General features: G+C 41.7%; 1 protein-coding gene across 2 annotated transcripts in view; it reads left to right on the forward strand.

The window, feature by feature from the left end:
• The window catches only part of xpnpep3 (X-prolyl aminopeptidase 3, mitochondrial), a 33,030-nt gene that overhangs the window by 7,645 nt on the left and 2,990 nt on the right, over nucleotides 1-22,395 (forward strand). The window contains exons 3-8 of one of the 2 annotated variants that reach the window (XM_060904265.1): nucleotides 1-286; nucleotides 613-797; nucleotides 1,000-1,062; nucleotides 3,403-3,516; nucleotides 8,764-8,849; nucleotides 17,351-17,534. The exon at nucleotides 1-286 is cut by the window's left edge and continues 101 nt beyond it. In XM_060904265.1, coding sequence (XP_060760248.1) covers nucleotides 1-286; nucleotides 613-797; nucleotides 1,000-1,062; nucleotides 3,403-3,516; nucleotides 8,764-8,849; nucleotides 17,351-17,534 — 918 coding nt within the window. The remainder of the gene's footprint in view (nucleotides 287-612; nucleotides 798-999; nucleotides 1,063-3,402; nucleotides 3,517-8,763; nucleotides 8,850-17,350; nucleotides 17,535-22,395) is intronic. The other variant, XM_060904266.1, reaches the window with a different exon arrangement.

Genomic DNA, 22,395 nt, shown 5'->3' on the forward strand with positions numbered 1-22,395 from the left:
GTTGTCCTGTCTCACCCGGTGCGCTACATGACCAACGACATCCCATACCCCTTCCACCAGAACCAGGACTTCCTGTACCTGACGGGCGTGCTGGAGCCCGACTGCGCCCTTGTCATGTACGGCTCGCCCCGCCCTGACCGCCCCCTGCTTTTTGTCCCGCCCAGAAACCCCTCCCAGGAGTTATGGGACGGCCCGAGGTCAGGGCGAGACGGTGCTGCTGCTCTCACCGGCATCCAGAGCGTCCACAGCATTGAGGAGCTCGGCTCCATCCTCAATGCCGTTAAAGGTGAAGCTCATGGACGTATGAAGGTGTGAGAGACAGAGAAAAGTACAAGGAGAAATATATAGAGACAGATTTAAAAAAAAAAAAAGAGTAAACTGTCCGTTTAAAAGACAGACTCTCTCTCTCTGTTCACTTTCTTTCAGCTTTATTGGATTTATAAATCATTGTTCCCAAAATAAATAGTGCAGTGTGTCCCCCTTTAAAGGTGACTTTTAATTTTTCATCTTCTGTTAATTTGCAGAAGTTTGTGTGTGTGTGGGGGGGTTCCTTCCGTGAAGGTGTTTTTGTGTTGATATTTTTCACAGTGGAAATCTCTCTCTCTCTCTCAGGAGCTGTGGTGTGGTATGATGGTTCCCAGCCGGTTCATCCCCGTCTCCATCAGACCCATGTGCTCCCCCAGCTGGAGGGACAGGTGTTGGTTCGGCCCCTGCGGCCCCTCACTCACTCTCTCAGGGCGATAAAGAGTCCTGCTGAAGTGGAGCTGATGAAGCAGGCAGGACTCATCACTGCACATGTATGTCCTGTTCCACTTGTTTACTCCTTTATCCCTTCGTTTTTCTCTGGAGAAATGAAGTCATGATTATTCAGGAGGGAAAGAGTTTTGTCACTTTATCCCGTGGTTCTGCTGAGTTCTGGATTTTGGGTTCTGGTTGGTCAGAAGGCTCGTCCTGTGACCGCAGCTTGTGTGTGAACTGATTGTTCTTGTGTGGTTTCAGGCGTTCAGGAAGACCATGGCCGTGTGCCGAGGGGACATCGACGAGGCACTTATTTACGCTAAGGTAAAGTAAAAGAGGTGCGAATCAGTGCTGGATTCACATCCAGGAGGTGGGACCGGATCGGGGGAAGATCGATTACAAAAAAGAAAAGCTCGAATTACAGCCACAGTGTGTACAGTACACTCCCCGGCCACTTTAACAGGAACTTGTTGTTGATTCTAAGATCCCTGTTCTTGGCTGCAGGAGTCGAACCCAATGTGGTGTTCTCTCTCTGCTGCATGCTGAGATGCTTTTCTGCTCACCGCGGTTGTAAAGAGTGATTATATGAGTTACTATATCCTTCCTGGCAAAAAAAAAAAAAACTATGGCTGTGCTCTTTTGCCATCAGTTGCTCACAATATTGTACCGTATATATCGAGTTGAACGATGTCTTTAATGTATTGTAAGCAGAGGGCGCGAATACGTTTGGCGCCAAAATTATTCAATCAGTGAGTCTCGAGACAAGGCCATGGAGACATGGGGGACGTAATTAGCGGCTTGCAGCGTCTGTAGCAGAGCGCATTGAAACTTAACAATCTACTGATAACATACCGATTGAGCCACTTCCAGCTGATATTATCCAAGCAAACTTCAGATTTGGGTTACCAAATGTCTAAAGATGTTATCTACTTTGTCATTTGTTGTGTTTCAATAACAAAAGTCAGACAATAAAGGCACAAATGACAGAGATATTGGGTACTAATTAGACAACAAACAGCCATTACGGCATGCTGCTGCCTAAAGACACTGATTCTGATTGGCTGGCTTATAATACACCAGCCAATCAGAATGAGGGTTTCAAAAAGTAGTTTGGATGAAAAAAAAGGCTAATTTCTAGTGCGCATGCCCTGAGTAACTGGAAGCTAGCCTGGCAAGCCAGACTAAATGTGAATATTTAGTCTGGCCTCGATCCGTAGACATTTCCGAAGGGGGTGGGAGGAACAAACCACTGTCTTTCAAACTGTCTCTGTGCGTATAGGCCAACGCTCTGACCAATCAGCGCAACAGTGACTGTGACATAGTCAGAGCGACAGAAAGCAGTGGGGGAGGCCTTGAAATAACTAATTTTTCAAAATGCGTATTAATTAATAAACAGGTTCTAGATATTAAGAAGTTTGGAGATAATGACCACAAGTTTGGAGTCTGTACCACATACTTAAAATACACTCATTTTTTTTCCTAGTGTTTTTCAAGGGTTTGCTTAAACTGTTTTTGAGAGTTTTTATTTAGTGGTGTTTGGTGAAATAATTTCCCTTAAATTTAAAATAACGGGAAAATAAGAAACAATCAAAAAGTAATGTTTCAAAGCTGTTTATTAATTCTTCGTACTGCACAAACTAGCCCCATCCTTTTGGCTACGAGCGGAGCCAGCTGGTAGATCAGACTTTTGCCATAGCCGGTCGGCAAAACAGCGAAAACGTCCTTCTTGAAAAGGAATGAGCGGAGAGCCTCTTCCTGCTCATGTTTCAACAAAAACTCCAAGTCTAATTCTTCTAAAACTGATTCCAAAGCGGAGTCAAACGCGCGCTGTTCACTAGCCGTAGCCATCTTTCCTTTGCGCTTTCTCCAGCGTCGCGCAGCTTTGTCGTCACTCCTGCAAAAGCCCGCCCAAAGAATCCAAACAAAAACCTTGCGTTGTGATTGGCGGGCACGATTTGATTCCCGGGGTGTTTTTGTTTATATGGTGCGAGGCTAGACCCACTCGCTAGGCAAAAATATTTTGGGCTGCTAGGCGGGTGGGTCTAGTTTACTAGGCTAACTGGAAGCGACATTTGTAAATAAAAACGTTTTTGGTTGGAACAGGTTACAAGCATGAATTTCCTTCAATTTCTGGCATGAAACATGCTTTAAATCAAGTGAAAATTGATGACAACCTGCTACAGAACCGGGAGACATGCATGAAATATGTCATATATGGGATTTTCGATTTTCAAGTGAGTAAACGATATCGTATCGTACCCCCGAAAATCGTGCATGATCGAGTATCGCGAGCTGTGAGCACAGCCCTAAAAAACCCGAAAAACCCTCGAACTACCTTGAATCTGCCCATTTTCTGATCTCTGACCTCTCACAAGGTCACAGTAAACAAGATGCTTGTTTACTTTCCACCCACAGAACTGTCGCTCGCTCACTCAATGGTTGTTTTTTGTTTTTGGCACCATTCTGTGTAAACTCTAGAGACTGTTGTGTGTGAAAACCCCAGGAGCTCAGCAGTTTCTGCACAAAACAGTAGGTGGATATATGGGTGTTCCTAGTTAAGTGGCCAGTGAGTGTATATATTAAAATGAGGAAATAAATGACTATTTTTATCCTCTTTTTGTTGCACAATGTCTCTCTCTCTTTTTTTTTTTTCCCTCTCTCCAGTTTGATTTTGAGTGTCGAGCACATGGTGCTAACTTTTTAGCGTATCCGCCGGTGGTTGCCGGGGGAAACCGAGCGAACACACTTCACTACATCAGCAACAACCAGATTGTCAAGGTAACATCAATGAAATTTTCCTATCAGAGTGATTGGTCTGACTGTTTATCATTAACGATATTAACAAAGAACTGTATTTTAATTACGGATGGAGGCGTGGAAATGATTTTGGGTGATATGGCGGAGTTTAACACTAGCTAGTGAGTTTTGTGTGTCGCCTGTCAAGTTAGTGAGCTTCTGGTCCACCACAAACAGAAATCTGACTGATAACCATACGAAACAATCCATCTTTATTAATTCTCCCAAATGGGCTTTTCAGAATTGGTTTACATGAAGCTTAAAGGGCTGATGACACGAACATGACTCTGCAATTTCTTAAATAAACTATACAACATGGCAAACATGTTAGATTTCTGTTATAATTACGTGAAAAGAAGCTGTTGTTACGCAAATATCCAACTTTTAATTGCACAGCGCAAGAAAACTGGGTCCGTGGCTCACGGCCATGTTGTGACGTCAGCAGAAGAACACGCTGCGGTTCACTGGCTGTTCTACTCTGGTTCTACTCAATGGAAATGGCGCATGAAAACGCCGGTGAACTCTCTCTAGTGCTAGCTCTTCCTCTTCTGGGAGTCTAGAATTGTGTTGCTCTCTTCCGAATAGAATCTATGATAGTCTACCCTCTTTACCCTTTGCCTCTCGTTGCTAGGCAGCAGTTACATGAAAGCCGCAAGCTTTCACAAGCAAATACATGACTGATATCACGCCGACTTTATGATTACATTTATGATTATCATGTAGAATCTATAGCTCTACGTACCTTTATCTTATGTCATTTCACAACACATGTTCTGACAGGAGGACTGTCTTTGGATCCGGCATAGCTACTAGTAGACCCCCTCCGGAATACTGGCAGTGTTGCCAGGCACTTGAAACCGCCCAACTGGGTGGGATTCCTCCCAATCTGGCAACACTGTGTAGGCACTGCTGATGGTAGTAACACACGTTTGTGCTGAACTGAACACCCAAGAGATTCTTTTAAGCTGGGAAGGGTGTCAAAACAATCCAAATCGAAGTGTTCAGAGCACAGGACGGATGTTGGTGAGGGCTCCCACTTGTCACGAGTGCGCCTGACTTGCTTCACCCACTTCGCATGCAGCTCGGGATCTCTGGGAAACTTGAATAAACTTAACCCATCCTTGTGGGTTTTGGAGCAAAAGCCGGCAACACAACGCGAAGGCATAATAACTATTATAATATATATATATATATATATATATATATATATATATATATATATATATATATATATATATATATATAAAATAATACTAATAATGATAAACTGAACACCTGTCGCATCAACAACAAACTGGTAAGTTAGGAGGAAGGTTCTTTCGCTGACGTCATATAGCTCCTCCTCCTCCTTCGTCTCCTGGGTGCTGCAGCCCCGTCAAATTTGCCCAAATAGCCGCGTTTTTTATCATAACTTGTAAAATAGGCGCCTTCGTGAATTAATATATGGATCATCGGGAATTACTTTTTATGTTATAAAACATCGCCAAAGATGTCAAAAACGTGTCATCAGCTCTTTAATATTAAAATAGAAACACCTACATCCTTAATTACAATAATAATTATATAAAATAATACTAGAATAAATGATATAAAATAATAATATATGCATATGTACAAAATTTAAAATCAGCGATTTTTCAGCTCTTGCCTCTTGAAGGAAGCGAGTGTTGTCGCGTTCCTTACTTCCGGTGATAATTTATTAAAAGAATTTACGGCTCTGAAGAAAAAAGCACGGTGCGCTGTTGCAGTGCGACGCTTGGGTACATTTTAAGAGATCCTCACGTCTGGTATTATACCTATGAACATCAGAACGTTTAGTAAGCCTTGTACTTAAATAGTTAGGTGCCGAGTTATTTAAACATTTATAAACCATAGTAACATTACGGAGGCGTAACATATTATCTCCAGTCAGCCAACCAAGCTCATTTAGTGTAGGAGAGATGTGGTTGTATTTCCTGGTATTACTTAGTAGATATTCATGCAGCAAAGTTTTGCACAAGTTGCAGCTTGTGGATATTCTGTTTAAAAGTTCCAAACCAAACAGTAGAACATTACATTAATTTACTAAAAACAACAGAGTTCAAAATTACATACAAAACTGCCTTGGAGAATAAATAACGAACCCTACTTATTTGACATAGACTCGACAAAAGTGATGAAAACAGTGCAGAAATATGATCAGTAAAAGTCAAACTGGAGTCCAGTATAACACCCAGATCTTTTGCGGATGATACGGGTGTTAACTGTTTGCCCAGGAAGGGTAATGCGATGTCAGATACACTACCGTTCAAAAGTTTGGGGTCACCCAGACAATTTTGTGTTTTCCATGAAAAGTCACACTTTTATTTACCACCATAAGTTGTAAAATGAATAGAAAATATAGTCAAGACATTTTTCTGGCCGTTTTGAGCATTTAATCGACCCCACAAATGTGATGCTCCAGAAACTCAATCTGCTCAAAGGAAGGTCAGTTTTATAGCTTCTCTAAAGAGCTCAACTGTTTTCAGCTGTGCTAACATGATTGTACAAGGGTTTTCTAATCATCCATTAGCCTTCTGAGGCAATGAGCAAACACATTGTACCATTAGAACACTGGAGTGAGAGTTGCTGGAAATGGGCCTCTATACACCTATGGAGATATTGCACCAAAAACCAGACATTTGCAGCTAGAATAGTCATTTACCACATTAGCAATGTATAGAGTGGATTTCTGATTAGTTTAAAGTGATCTTCATTGAAAAGAACAGTGCTTTTCTTTCAAAAATAAGGACATTTCAAAGTGACCCCAAACTTTTGAACGGTAGTGTAGCTGGGATGCAAGTTGACTCACTCCAAACAACACAAGCTTGGTTTTGTCGGGATTAACCAGAAGATGGTTTACACAGCACCAACCTGCCACAAGAAGAAGGTCTTCAGCTACCTGGCCGAGGCATGTGTCGAGGTCCTTAGTTGAAAAGGACAAGTAGATCTTAGTATCATCAACATACGGCTCGATGTTACTAAACTTGATTACTTTGTGTAAATCGTTCAAATACACGTCAAACAGCATGGGCCCTACAACTAAACCCTGAGGTACTCCATGTGTTATTGTAAAAGGTTCCGATAAGGATGTCCCAACTCGAGCACATTGTTCTCTGTCCCTTAAATAGCTGTCGAACCAGCGGAGAGCCCTATCAGAAGTGCCCAAGCTTTGCAATTTACTAAGTAGTGTTGAAGTTTACTAAGTAGTGAAGACGATTATTCCAGGTCAGGTAGTCATCAAATTGACACATGGCAATCCGCTCAGCAACTTTGGAGAGGACTGGTAATAGGGAAATAGGCCGGTTGTTACCTGGCACTTCATGATCTCCATCCTTGAGATGAGGAACCACTTCACTCCTTTTCCAGGCCCTTGGAAAGGTGGAACTTAAGAATGAATGGTTTGATGATATCAGTTACTGTAGGCAGGATGTGATCAAGATGGTCCTTAACTACTGAAACGGGCACTTTATCAGACCCCGGGGACTTATTTGATGGCATGGTCATAATCACCTCTTGTACGTGCGCACTCGAGACAGGTTTAAATTCAAACAGGTGAGAACAGAGAATGCATATCATCCAACTCTTGTAAAGTTGCTAATTCTGCAGATTTTGTTGCAGCGACTATTCTGGTTGAGACGAAAAACTTGTTAAATTAATTTGCCAAGATGCTAGTGTCCTTGGTGTAGTGAAGTCTTTGCTGGTAAAGCGCTGCGTATTGTTTTCCACATGGCACTACTGTTTCCTTTGTTTGTCATCACCCGCTGATTGAAATAATCCCGTTCTGCTTCCCTGAACGCCGCCTTGATATCCCGTCGTAGTTTTGTGAATGCCTCGCAGTCCTCCTGAGAGCCACTTTTTCGTGCCCTCTTGTGGAGCTGGTTCCTTGATCTTATAAGATCCTTAATTTCCGTGGTGATAGCTGGATTAGACTTGCGCTTTAATTTCACTGTTTTTATTGGCGCATGACAGTTAAGGCAGGTCATGAACAAATCATTGAACACACCCAATTTATCGTCAGTAGATTCCGTTAAGTTCACTGTGTCCCAAGGGATATGGGTGATGTCGCTGGCAAACTGATGAGCGGTATACCTTTTATAGGTCCAAGTTATGATGTAGAGGGGAAATTGCTTTGAGACTTTCTGGTCCAAAGTTACTTGTGGCCCTTTTCCACTACCCTTTTTCAGCTCACTTCAGCTCGCTTCAGCTCACTTCAGCCCGACACGGCTCGCGTTTCGACTACCAAAAACCAGCACGACTCAGCTCGCTTCAGCCCTGCTTAGCCCCTAAAACTCGCACCGTTTTGGAGTAGGGCTGAAGCGAGCCAAACCGTGCCGAGTGAGGCTGGGGGCGTGAGCAGACACTCCCCTGTGCACTGATTGGTGAGGAGGAGTGTCCTCACACGCCCACACACGCCCCGCCAGCATGCTGGGATCTGTAAACACCGTAAACCCGGAAGAAGAATAATTACGAGAATTTCTGAAGCCTTATGCGCCTCGCCTCATCTATACGCTCTTGCCAGTATCTGTCCGCGTTGTCGGTGACAACAAGCCACAGCACCAAGACCAGCAACACTAACGACTCCATGTCCTCCATGTTTATTGTTTACTATTCGGGTTGTGAGACTACCGCTTAAAAGCTCACTGATGTCACTGTTTGCGCTGCTTAACGACATCACCTGACGTCCACCCACTTTCGCTAACTCCACCCATTGTGTCCACCCACTTCCAGCCAGCACGGTTCAGCGCGGTTGTAGTCGAAATGCAACTCCAACAGCCCCGCTCAGCCCGACTCAGCACGGCACGGCTCAGCCCGACTCAGCCGCGTTTGTAGTGGAAAAGCGGCAATACACTAAGAAACGATCACTGATGCTAAGTTCCTCCACATCACTAAATTTTAACTAGTTGCCGATTTGATACCATGATAATATCCAGGAGGCTGCATGAGGTCTTTGTAACTCATGTAGGTTTTTCAATCACTTGCATAGCATTTACAGATTCACAAAAGGAAAGCGATGCATCCCCCTTAGGGTTCTTAGTCAACAAGTTGCAGTTTACATCGCCAGTGAGGACAATATCCTTGTTCAGAGACAGGGCTTGGACATATTTTGGCATGAGTTCGTTTTCTTGACAAGAAAGGCCAATTTCCTTATACAGCAATACAGCTCTCTCTCTCTCTCTCTCTCTCTCTCTCTCTCTCTCACACCCGTAGGATGGAGAGATGGTGTTGTTGGATGGAGGGTGTGAATATTTTGGCTACGTCAGTGATGTCACACGCACGTGGCCTGTGAGTGGAAAGTGAGTGATATCAGCGGTCATTAAACACCGTAGCACTGTTTGAAGAGCGTGTACTGAGGCATTTATACTGACACACACACCATTTCAGTGCTATTTAGAAGTTGTGTGAGAGTTATACAGGCCTGAGTGTGCATCTTTCTTTCGTAATATCAGTTTGAGTGAAGAGCAGTGTTCCGTCCAGCACCACTGTCTGATGGTCTGATGTACCCACAAAGTATCACACTGGAATTTGTTTTAGCTGTAAACCCACTCAAAATCACAAAGGAAGGGCTCTCAAGTAGAGGTCGACCGATATGGGTTTTTCTAAAGCCGATACCGATATTTAGAAGTCAGAGTCAGCCGATGGCCAATATGAGCTGCCAATTTTTTTGGGCCGATTTTTAGGGCCGATATGCTATCGTATTGTCCTTAATTGGCATGCTAAAATATCATACTAGTAAGAGGACGCACAACACTTATAAACTTAACACGATTTATTGAAAATTGAACACTCTGAAAAAAATCAACATATGAAATAAATATAAAATAAATAAATACCAGTTAAGTCAAAGGCTACTAATGAAATACTACTGAACTCTGAGTCTGAAATATTCAATATATAATCAACATAAAAATAAATATGAAATAAAAATATATTAGTGCTGCAAACACACTAGTAACACAGGACGTACTAGCAACATAAAAAATAGTTAAACTTGAAGCACACTGTAATGTTTACATTATTTCACAGTTTGGCAACAGAACAAACATTCAAGGTTAGCATTTAATAGTGCCTTCAATGTTACTATGTTACAATATGTTAATGAAAGAAATTATTAATTTCATTTAGATTTTATTATTCATAACATATTTTATTCATTATAAACAGATACAGATATTTTATTCATTATAAATAGCATAATATATAGTATAAATATTATGTATTATATAAAATGACTGTACTCATCATAACAATAAGAATTAACAAATTAATGACTTAAACGTATTAAAATGAATAATCAATAGACTAACAGAGTGCAAGAAGACTTCCACGATGTGACAACTTCAGATAGTTACTTCAAAACGGCAAAATACATGTTCAAGTTATACAGTTTCACTGTGGAACTTCCATGCCTTGAACTTTCACACGTTTCCGTTTCAACAATATAAAACTCCGTCTCCCAGCATGCTGTGCAGGAAACCAGAAATAGGAACTGCAGAGGTCTAGCATCGGTCTCTGGTTCACAATTAAATCAAACATGTGTACATCGCGAAAACGAATGGACATGGGATGGCAATGTTATAATATGTTCACAGGTTAGTTTTGTGTCCTCTTTTTGTTAACTTTTCACTTAGATTGTCCGTTACTACAGTTTAGATCGGAACATAGCGGTCACCAGCGTTAAGGGGGCTTACATAGTCGACGCACTCGCGGCCACAAGGCTACGCATCGCAACATTTCGTTTCGAGAGGAATTCTACAACTCCGATGCAGTTGAAATGCTATTCGTTTTTCCTTTCGCTAAATGAATCAACACATCACAGATTACAACTATCATGAGAGCAAATATATAACTTTAGGACATTGAAATGTAAGAATTGAAGCCTTACCTGTAGGCTATCTCTGCTGACTCCTGAAACGTTTGTTGGCTTGGGTCTTTTGCACGCCGCGTTCTACGTAGCTGTCGTGCCTGACTTTAAATCGGCACGACCAAATAAGAAAATCGGCCGATGCCGATTCATTAAAAAATGGCAAAAATCGGCCGATTAAATCGGCCGGCCGATAGATCGGTCGACCTCTACTCTCAAGTGGCGCAACAGAAAAGCTTTCGTACCCATTTTCATGTCACATGACCAAGAGAGCTGCCCTTTCATATACACACACCTTTTTTTTTTTTTTTTTTTTTTTTCCATACCTCCAAAGTCAGGGGTGGTGTAACATACTTGTTGGAAGGCGCTCTCCACCGACTTCCAACCAGACGTGATTGGTTGACGTCACTTTTCAAACAGGGTACAGATTCTGTTCTTGTTCATGCACTAAATTTTGAACCATTCGGAGCATTTTGACCAAAAATAAATTACTTCGGAACCTGAAAAGTTGTTTCCCAGCTGGAACGAAAATATAGCTAGTTGGTTCATTTGACTGTAGGCCAGGCTGGCATCGTCCGTTGTCCTCATCCGTCCACAATTTAGAAAAATTGCTACTCCTCCTACAGGATTGATCAGATTTCAATCAAACTCGCATACATTGTTCCCCAGGTGGGTGTGGATGAAATTTGTCCAGACGGTGGCGCCACCTGTTATATTTACGATTTTATGGGCCTCTGAAGTTTTTGGGTGACTCGTCACATTAAACGTTACTCTCCGTAAACTGATGGGACGTTTTCACTGAAACTCACCCAGAAGACTCTAAAGACATATTCCAACAAGAATTGTTCACCAGGTGGTGCCACCTACCATGGATGAAGCTACACAGGGGTCATATACAATTTCATAAAAATCGCTACTCCTCCTACAAGACTTATCGGGTTTCAAACTCTCTCACACAACAGTGCCCGGTATGAGCTCCAGTCTCATTGAGGCTATTTTTTTGCCAGTATGAACCGTGAGATCAGTGGGCGTGTCATTAGTTTGGAGAGGAAATGGAGCACAGTGACAGAGAACACAACGGAAAAGGATACATCTTCAGAAAAACATGGCGCAAAAGAAAAAAAAAATGCAATAACAGAACAAAAGCTCAGTGGTAATCAATGCACACCGCCATCTTGTACTACTGTTTACTCCCGTTGTAAATTGTGCCACGCCCTTCGTTCATGACGCATCTTTGATTACAATGGCTCCGCTTAAAACTGCTGAAAATGTGAGCCAGTTGGCAAGCTAGCACCAAGGTTCAAGGAATCCTGAACAGAACCAGTTCAAGAACCTATTCCCTGTTGGTCGCAAAAGGCATATCGGAGGGGGAGGGGTGACGTCACTTGTGATTAACAAGTCCGCCAACTAATCATGTCTGGTTGGAAGTAAGTGGAGAGTGTTTTCCTATACAATGGTGCTTGAAAGTTTGCGAACCCTTTAGAATTTTCTATATTTCTGCATAAATATGATCTAAAACATCATCAGATTTTCACACAAGTCCTAAAAGTAGATAAAGAGAACCCAGTTAAACAAATGAGACAAAAATATTATACTTGGTCATTTATTTATTGAGGAAAATGATCCAATATTACATATCTGTAAGTGGCAAAAGTATATGAACCTCTAGGATTAGCAGTTAATTTGAAGGTGAAATTAGAGTCAGGTGTTTTCAATCAATGGGATGACAATCAGGTGTGAGTGGGCACCCTGTTTTATTTAAAGAACAGGGATCTATCAAAGTCTGATCTTCACAACACAGGTTTGTGGAAGTGTATCATGGCACGAACAAAGGAGATTTCTGAGGACCTCAGAAAAAGTGTTGTTGATGCTCATCAGGCTGGAAAAGGTTCCAAAACCATCTCTAAAGAGTTTGGACGCCACCAATCCACAGTCAGACAGATTGTGTACAAATGGAGGAAATTCAAGACCATTGTTACCCTCCCCAGGAGTGGTCGACCAACAAAGATCACTCCAAGAGCAAAGCGTGTAATAGTTGGCAGGTCACAAAGGACTCCAGGGTAACTTCTAAGCAACTGAAGACGTCTCTCACATTGGCTAATGTTCATGAGTCCACCATCAGGAGAACACTGAACAACAATGGTGTGCATGACAGGGTTGCAAGGAGAAAGCCACTGCTCTCCAAAAAGAACATTGCTGCTCATCTGCAGTTTGCTAAAGATCATGTGGACAAGCCAGAAGGCTATTGGAAAAATGTTTTGTGGATGGATGAGACCTAAATAGAACTTTTTGGTTTAAATGAGAAGTGTTATGTTTGGAGAAAGGAAAACACTGCATTCCAGCATAAGAACCTGATCCCATCTGTGAACCATGGTGGTGGTAGTATCATGGTTTGGGCCTGTTTTGCTGCATCTGGGCCAGGATGGCTTGCCGTGACTGATGGAACGATGAATTCTGAATTATACCAGCGAATTCTAAAGGAAAATGTCAGGACATCTGTCCATGAACTGAATCTCAAGAGAAGGTGGGTCATGCAGCAAGACAACGACCCTAAGCACACAAGTCGTTCTACCAAAGAATGGCTAAAGAAGAATAAAGTTAATGTTTTGGAATGGCCAAGTCAAAGTCCTGACCTTAATCCAATGGAAATGTTGTGGAAGGACCTGAAGCGAGCAGTTCATGTGAGGAAACTCACCAACATCCCAGAGTTGAAGCTGTTCTGTACGGAGGAACGGGCTAAAATTCCTCCAAGCCGGTGTGCAGGACTGATCAACAGTTACCGCAAATGTTTAGTTGCAGTTATTGCTGCACAAGGGGGTCACACCAGATACTGAAAGCAAAGGTTCACATACTTTTGCCAGTCACAGATATGTAATATTGGATCATTTTCCTCAATAAATAAATGACCAAGTATAATATTTTTGTCTCATTTGTTTAACTGGGTTTTCTTTATCTACTTTTAGGACTTGTCAGGGCTCAACATTAATGCTTGTCCGCTTGTCCGGGACAAGTGATACTTTATGTCGGACAAGTTTATCGTCTCACTTACTTGTCCGATCGGACAAGTGCCAAAATACGCTGATATTCGGGTTACACATCAAATTTTATCAGTTTATTCACATGATTTCCGAAGCATCTCACTCGACATATCGTTTTGATGAATCGCCGGATGTTTCTCTTCGGAAAGAGTGATGTGCGCATGTGCAATATTCTGCTTGCGAAACCGACCAATACTGCTTCGTGTATTTGAGCTGAAAAGTAAACGGTCGTTTATCAGACCCTCCAGGATTTCGCGATGTTGCGATTTGCAACATCAATGCAAATTCAACCAATCTCCGTGAATTCAGGGCGGTGTTGCAATTATATCCAATCACCGCAACTTTCCTGCAAATTTGACCAATCGTTGGCGTCGTCGACAAACTACCTTCCGCCTTACTTCCGTGTATACGTTCAAGAGAAGCAGCATGTGCGAGTCAGTGTTTATGTAGGCTTAAATTCTGTTACTGAAAGTGTGTTATGTTTACAGTGAAGGACTGTGCGCACTTTACATTATTTTTTTACTTAATACAAGAAATTAATGGATGCCAACATTTTTGCCAAAATGGTATTTTATTTTCCATTGTTTAGGCAGCTTCAGCATCATACTGTGAGATTCTGTTCAAATTGTTTTTTTTCTTCTATGAAGCCTGAGCCATTTATTTTATTAGTTTATAATTATTGTTTAATTTAGCCTTCAGGAGAGACTGCCTGCACACAGTACTAGTATTAATAGTTTTTTTCTTAGATGAAAGCTGAGGCATTTATATTATATTTTAAGGTAACTTCATGTTGTGCTGTGAGGTTCTATGCACTTTAACTTTTGAACCAACAGGTGCATTTGGATAAGTAAAGCCTATTTTTCTGCATTTTTGTAGTCCTGCTAATCTTTTATATTGGTAAAGTTGTTTATAGGACCATTTCTCAGTGTCTTTTTGTTTTTTTAATCAATAGTTTTTCAGTAATAACTTAATATTTAACATATCACTCAATTTTAATCACAAAAAGAGAAAATCGCAACAATTTCTTGCAACTTTCACTTCCTCCCGCAATATAATCGCAACAAAAACCTAAAAAACACCGCAACTTTCATCGCAACCATTAAATACCATACAGGAGCCACACTGAATAATTAGACAACAACAATTAATCAGTGGAGGATATATATTCAAAGTTAATAATTTAAAAATGAAAATATACACTTGTGTTCAAAATAATAGCAGTCCAACACGACTAACCAGATCAATCACTGGTTTTGGTGGAAATTATATTACTACATGGCAAATAATTTACCAATAGGTGTAGTAGAGTCATAGAAAACCAACAGACCCAACATTCATGATATGCATGCTCCTGAGTCTGTGTAATCGAATAATTAAGTGAAAGGGACGTGTTCAAATAATAGCAGTGTGGAGTTTAATTAGTGAGATCATTCATTCTGTGAAAAAACAGATGTCAGTCAGGTGGCCCTAATTTAAGGATGAAGCCAGCACATGTTGTACATCCATTTCTCTCTGAAAACCTGAGAAACATGGGTCGTTCCAGACATTGTTCAGAAGAACAGCATGCTTTGATTAAAACGTTGATTGGAGAGGTAAAACATATACTGTAAAGAAGTGCAGAAAATGATGGGCTGCTTGGCTAAAATGATCTCCAGTGCTTTAAAATGGACAGCAAAGCCAGAGAGACGTGGAAGAAAACAGAAGACTACCATTCGAATGGATCGAAGAATAGCCAGAATGGCAAAGACTCAGCCAACGATCAGCTCCAGGGTGATCAAAGACGGTCTGAAGTTACCTGTGAGTACTGTGACAATTAGAAGATGCCTGTGTGAAGCTAATCTATCGGCAAGAAGCTCCCGCAAAGTTCCACTGTTAAAAAAAGACGTGCTGAAGAGGATACAGTTTGCCAAAGAACACATCGACTGGCCTAAAGAGAAATGGAAAAACATTTTGTGGACTGATGAAAGTAAAATTGTTCTTTTTGGGTCCAAGAGCCGCAGACAGTTTTTCAGACGACCCCCAAACACTGAATTCAAGCCACAGTACACTCTGAAGACAGTGAAGCATGGTGGTGCAAGCATCATGATATGGGAATGTTTCTCTTACTGTGGTGTTGGGCCCATTTATCGCATACCAGGGATCATGGATCAGTTTGCATATATCAAAATACTTGAGGAGGTCATGTTGCCTTATGCTGAAGAGGAAATGCCCTTGAAACGGGTGTTTCAACAAGACAACGACCCCAAACACACCAGTAAGCGAGCAGCATCAGGGTTCAAGACCAACAAAAATGAAAGTTATGGAGTGGCCAGCCCAATCCCCGGACCTTAATCCGATAGAAAACTTGTGGGGTGACATCAAAAATGCTGTTTCTGAGGCAAAACCAAGAAATGCAGAGGAATTGTGGAATGTTGTCAAATCATCCTGGGCTGGAATACCTGTTCACAGGTGCCAGAAGTTCTCAGAAACCGTGGTTATACAACTAAATATTAGTTTAGTGATTCACAGGAATACTAAATCCTTAAGATTTTTTCAGTTTATACAGTAAATATTTGGAGTTTGTAATGAAAAATGCAGACACTGCTATTTTTTTGAACAGCCCAATGTTCATTTTTCTTCATTTTCTGTAAAGTAATTAAAATATTCATACATTGGGGGGCGTCGTGGCTCAGGTGGATAAGGCGCCATACCATAAATCCGGGGACCCGGGTTCGATTCCGACCCGAGGTCATTTCCCGATCCCTCCCTGTCTCTCTCCCACTTATTTCCTGTCTCTACACTGTCCTATCCAATAAAGGTGGAAAAAGCCCAAAATATTCATACATTTTTCTTCATGTTTTGATGTAGAATATAATGTGCAGTGTTCCCAATGCATGGAAATAAAAACTATTATAAGGATTTTGAGCTTTACTCACGTTTTTAAACACACTATTATTTTGAACACAACTGTATATAATTTTAATTTTCTGGTTTTCAATTTCTCATAAATAAATTGATTGGAGTCCAATTTTTTTCTGCAGTGAATAGATTTTTGTGTTAAGCTAATTTCACCAGAATTACTTTATTACAAATAGTTTATTTGTGTTTTTTTTTCTCAAATATTTCTTCGGACAAGTCAACTTCACATTCGGACAAGTAAATTTCCTTTCAACTTGCCTGACAGGACAAGTGGTTTCAAAAGTTAATGTAGAGCCCTGCTTGTGTGAAAATCTGATGATGTTTTAGGTCATATTTATGCAGAAATACAGAAAATTCTAAAGGGGTCACAAACTTTCAAGCACCACTGTGTGTTGCACCACCTCTGATGTCTGAGCAGCAGTTCAAAAAGATGCAGTTAGTTGGTTACAGGTGCCTTGGAGGAAACGGGTAGATGGTTAGGAGTAGTGGCCTAAAGGTTTGAGAAGCAGCTTTGGGATCAAAAGGTTGCTGGCTTGAATCCCTGGACCAGCAGGAATGGCTGAAATGCCCTTGAGCAAGGCACCGAACCCCCAGTTGCTATGGATATGTCCGGGTCCTGTTGGATATCGCTCTGGATAAGAGTGTCTGCTAAATGTGATGGGGGAGAACTGTCTGGTGGGCGGGGATTGGCTATGACTAAATTACAGGTAAAAAATAGGGGGAAAGTCATTCAGGGATGATTACTTTAAAATCCACAAAAAGGTTCGTGTCACATGAGCATCAGAGGAGACGCGTCTTCTGCGCTTCTTGGTGTTAATTATACGTGTCTGAATGAGGAGCTGAGAAAATCTGCTGGAGTAGCTGAATACTCTGACTCTACAGAATATAAGAATGTAAAGAACTCTCGTCAAAGCAAATATTGATGTAACTTTTGGACTTAAGTTGCAGACTCTGAAAACAGTCCCTAATTATCTATTATCTGATAACGTGTGTGTAGGTTCAGTGAGGTTCAGCGGTGTGTGTATGAGGCCCTGTTGGAGGTACAGGCAGCGTGTTTGTCTCTGTGTGTTCCCGGAGTCAGTCTGGATCATATTTACTCGTCCATGCTCTCACTGCTGGCCAAACAGCTGCTTCAGCTCGGTGTGTTACCGCGCGACACTGACCACGCCCTCGCCCTCAAGGTATTCACACTGCACAGCTTCTTGCTAACTCACACGTACACAGCAATCACAGTTCATGCTGCCATCCTAATGTTGATTATTTTCCTATAGCAGTATACCCCCCACTGTTTTATGTGACATCATACATTTTTATCCATCTTTCTGTGGAAAGTTCTGACAAGTTACTTCCTGCTCTTCCTTACATTATAGCAGCTATAAACGGTCATTCCCTCACCAGTCTCTCTTTACCCCGAAGCTACGCAGCTTGTTGTGTTACCAACAAACCCCAGAGTGTAAACTCCTCCTCCTCTGTCCTGAAGATGTCAGAAACGTTAACGTTCCAGCTTTATTTCTGACCGTTACAAAGCACCAACACTGGAGACTCCTTCCAGAAATGTTAAATCTTTTTTTTTTTTTTAAACCAAAATCATTAGCCTGGCAAGCCAGACTAAATGTGAATATTTAGTCTGGCCTCGATCCGTAGACATTTCCGAAGGGTGTGGGAGGAACAAACCGCTGTCTTTCAAACTGTCTCTGTGCGTACAGGCCAACGCTCTGACCAATCAGCGCAACAGTGACTGTGACGTAGTCAGAGCGACAGAAAGCAGTGGGGGAGACCTTGAAATAAATAATTTTTCAAAATGCGTATTAATTAATAAACAGGTTCTAGATATTAAGAAGTTTGGAGATAATGACCACAAGTTTGGAGTCTGTACCACATACTTAACATACACTCATTTTTTTCCCAAGTGTTTTTCAAGGGTTTGCTTAAACTGTTTTTGAGAGTTTTTATTTAGTGGTGTTTGGTGAAATAATTTCCCTTAAATTTAAAATAACGGGAAAATAAGAAACAATCAAAAAGTAATGTTTTAAAGCTGTTTATTAATTCTTCGTACTGCACAAACTAGCCCCATCCTTTTGGCTACGAGCGGAGCCAGCTGGTAGATCAGACTTTTGCCATAGCCGGTCGGCAAAACAGCGAAAACGTCCTTCTTGAAAAGGAATGAGCGGAGAGCCTCTTCCTGCTCATGTTTCAACGAAAACTCCAAGTCTAATTCTTCTAAAACTGATTCCAAAGCGGAGTCAAACGCGCGCTGTTCACTAGCCATAGCCATCTTTCCTGTTGTGCTTTCTCCAGCGTCGCGCTAGCCTGGCTAACGCGACTGCAAAGCTCTACGAGCTATTGGTCTGGCCAAGATATTAAGCCCAACCGTTTCCCAGAGCCCATGGTTGACCCGCCTCCCTGAAATGCCTCAGTTTGCTACTGGTCGAAGCCAGAAAAGGCTGTGACGAAGCTTAAACCAATCACATCACTCTTTCCTCTGACGTACGCGACGGGGCTAACTGGTAGATTAAACTCTTACCGAAGCCTAGTTGAAAATAAGGATGTTGGTTATTTTATATCCTTTTTGGATGACTTTGATTTACTCGATTAACATATGTAAAGATAGTTAAGTAGCCCCTTTCTTGTTCATACTTTTTACTTTATTTCTATGTGTGTGTTTTACTACTTTTGATGTTTTTTGGATCTGTATATATATGGTGCTCTATTTGTTTGTATTTTGAATGTTTTTGGAAAAAAGAAAAAAAAAAACTCTTACCGAAGCCGGTCGGGAGCAAGGCGAAAACGTCCTTCCTTTCAATAAATACCTCCAGGGCTGCTCTTTGCTCCGTTTTCAATGAGAACTTCCCGATGAATGCTTTCAATACAGCATCTATGCGTAATAGATGCGGAAGCGTGAATGAAGCGCTTCCGGCATAGATTCTGTAAACAATCTATGGCTTCCGGTCGCAGTTCTACTACGTCAGTGCCTTGAACACACCTCTACCCAGGGCCGTTGGAGATGCTCAAAGTTGATTGGTTCCCGATTTTTCGGGAGCTTGGAAGAGCTGTAGATAGCTTGCCTGGCCAGACTGAGCTCGCAACAGGCCCTCGTGTTGCATCACGCTTAGGATGGGCGGGCCCAGGCTAGCGTCGCGCAGCTTTGTCGTCACTCCTGCCCAAAGAATCCAAACAAAAACCTTGTGTTGTGATTGGCGGGCACGATTTGATGCCCGGGGTGTTTTTGTTTATATGGTGCGAGGCTAGACCCACTCGCTAGGCAAAAATATTTTTGGCCACTAGGCGGGTGGGTCTAGTTTACTAGGCTACAAAATCATTACAACAACAATTACATGCGTTTATAATCCAGGGTTTTTTTTCTGTAAAATAATTAGTTTTGGCTTTTTTTTTTTTTTTTAAATCCTGCTTCCCTTGCTTAGCTTTCCACAACCAGATACAGTCCACTGGTACCACTTTTACAACATCTAACTCAGTTTGATTTATTTTAGTCGGTGTCTAAAAGCAGAGCTTCTGATGAGTTTATGAACAAAAATATCTCCAAGAGCACAAAATCCCCCTGAATAGAATAATAATATTACAGCACCATGAGTGAACCATCGAATTGTCATGTTATGTTTTTCACTTCAGTAAATCACTGCATTGTCTTGACAGTGAGCCCAATAATGAGATTCACATCGCAGTTATGATAGATTTATTCCTTTCTTTGACGCTGTGTGCCATGCACCAGAAACAACACCAGCACATTTATTATGGTGTGACTCTGCTGGGTGCCTGGGGGACAGCAGTGAACCAGCACTTTCACTTTACACCACTACTGTAGAGTTACCATCCAATATCACACTCCATACGTCAGTCATCTGGTTCCATCCCTCACATCCGCACACAGCGCCTTTAGGACTAATCCCCATGCACCTGTTCCTGATTAGAGCTCAGTCACAGCGCAGACATTTATATAAGGACTCTGAGTAACACACAGACTTTGTGAAAGCCTTGTATTTTGTGTTGCGTTTGTGTTTTTGGACTGTGAGTATTATATTCCCTCTGATGTCCTGTCTGTGTCTCACTCCACCACTGCCTGATTTTCCACTCGGCCTTCGTCTCCGTTTTGGATCTGTTTGCTTACGTGTTTTCAATAAAACTCTTCCTGCACTTACATCCGTCTATCGCCCTTACACAACACACAGTCAACTGTCCAACAAGTGAGTGGACTAATAAAACTGTTTTAACTCGTTTTATATGAAATTGTCGTGAATATTTTCTGTAAGATGTGTTAAATTTTTTTTTAAGCAAATTAAAAAATATAACTAAGTGGCGATGGAGGGCCTGAGAACCTCCGGTATGCCAAATCCGGCATGAATGCAACAAACTGCCTTGGAGGAGAACGTCAAAATATAACACGTGTCAAAATGTACAAAACCAAAAATAACTCTCTTCCTGTTGAGTATGGCTAATACAAGGCGCATTACAATTTTGTTCATCTTGGGGCTCCCCACGCACCTACCAAATCTGACACTGATAGGTGAAACTATATACCAGGCAAAAGTCTCAATGGCATGTGGGGGTGCTATGGAGTTCCCCAGACACACCCGGGGCCAAGCCTCGATGCCTGAATTGCAGTGGCCAGGACTGATGTGTGTACCAAATTTCACAAGTTTTTGCCCATGGGAACCACCTCAAAAATGGCCAAGTGTTGAAGAAAAAGAGCAATAATAAGAATCCTTAGGAAAACAATAGGGCTGTGCACCTCTGGTGCTCGGGCCCTAATAAGTGCTGGATAAAAACTCCTTATATACAGTAAATGAAGATATAAATTTCGTTGTCCGGTGGTGAAGTGTTTGAAGCTTCTGTGCATTTGTGATTGGGTTCCCTGTGGTGGTACGCATTCGTCGTTTATATGTACAGACGACGTACGGTCACAGAATCCATCAACAATCGGGTCGATGTTTTACCACATTCTCTTCAGAATGGAGCTTCACTCCACTATGAAATGTGTAGAAATTTAAATGTCTGAAAATCTGAACCTATTACATCCTGTCTTGAATTTTGATCTTACAACCCCGATTCCAAAAAAGTTGGGACAAAATACAAATTGTAAATAAAAACGGAATGCAATAATTTACAAATCTCAAAAACTGATATTGTATTCACAATAGAACATAGACAACATATCAAATGTCAAAAGTGAGACATTTTGAAATTTCATGACAGCAACACATCTCAAAAAAGTTGGGACGGGGCAATCAGAGGCTGGAAAAGTTAAAGGTACAAAAAAGGAACAGCTGGAGGACCAAATTGCAACTCATTAGGTCAATTGGCAATAGGTCATTAACATGACTGGGTATAAAAAGAGCATCTTGGAGTGGCAGCGGCTCTCAGAAGTAAAGATGGGAAGAGGATCACCAATCCCCCTAATTCTGCGCCGACAAATAGTGGAGCAATATCAGAAAGGAGTTCGACAGTGTAAAATTGCAAAGAGTTTGACCATATCATCATCTACAGTACATAATATCAAAAGATTCAGAGAATCTGGAAGAATCTCTGTGCGTAAGGGTCAAGGCCGGAAAACCATACTGGGTGCCCGTGATCTTCGGGCCCTTAGACGGCACTGCATCACATACAGGCATGCTTCTGTATTGGAAATCACAAAATGGGCTCATGAATATTTCCAGAGAACATTATCTGTGAACACAATTCACCGTGCCATCCGCCGTTGCCAGCTAAAACTCTATAGTTCAAAGAAGAAACCGTATCTAAACATGATCCAGAAGCACAGACGTCTTCTCTGGGCCAAGGCTCATTTAAAATGGACTGTGGCAAAGTGGAAAACTGTTCTGTGGTCAGACAAATCAAAATTTGAAGTTCTTTATGGAAATCAGGGACGCCGTGTCATTCGGACTAAAGAGGAGAAGGACGAACTGAGTTGTTATCAGCGCTCAGTTCAGAAGCCTGCATCTCTGATGGTATGGGGTTGCATTAGTGCGTGTGGCATGGGCAGCTTACACATCTGGAAAGACACCATCAATGCTGAAAGGTATATCC

This window comes from Neoarius graeffei, chromosome 22, assembly GCF_027579695.1.
Source record: "Neoarius graeffei isolate fNeoGra1 chromosome 22, fNeoGra1.pri, whole genome shotgun sequence".
Classification (NCBI taxonomy): domain Eukaryota; kingdom Metazoa; phylum Chordata; class Actinopteri; order Siluriformes; family Ariidae; genus Neoarius; species Neoarius graeffei.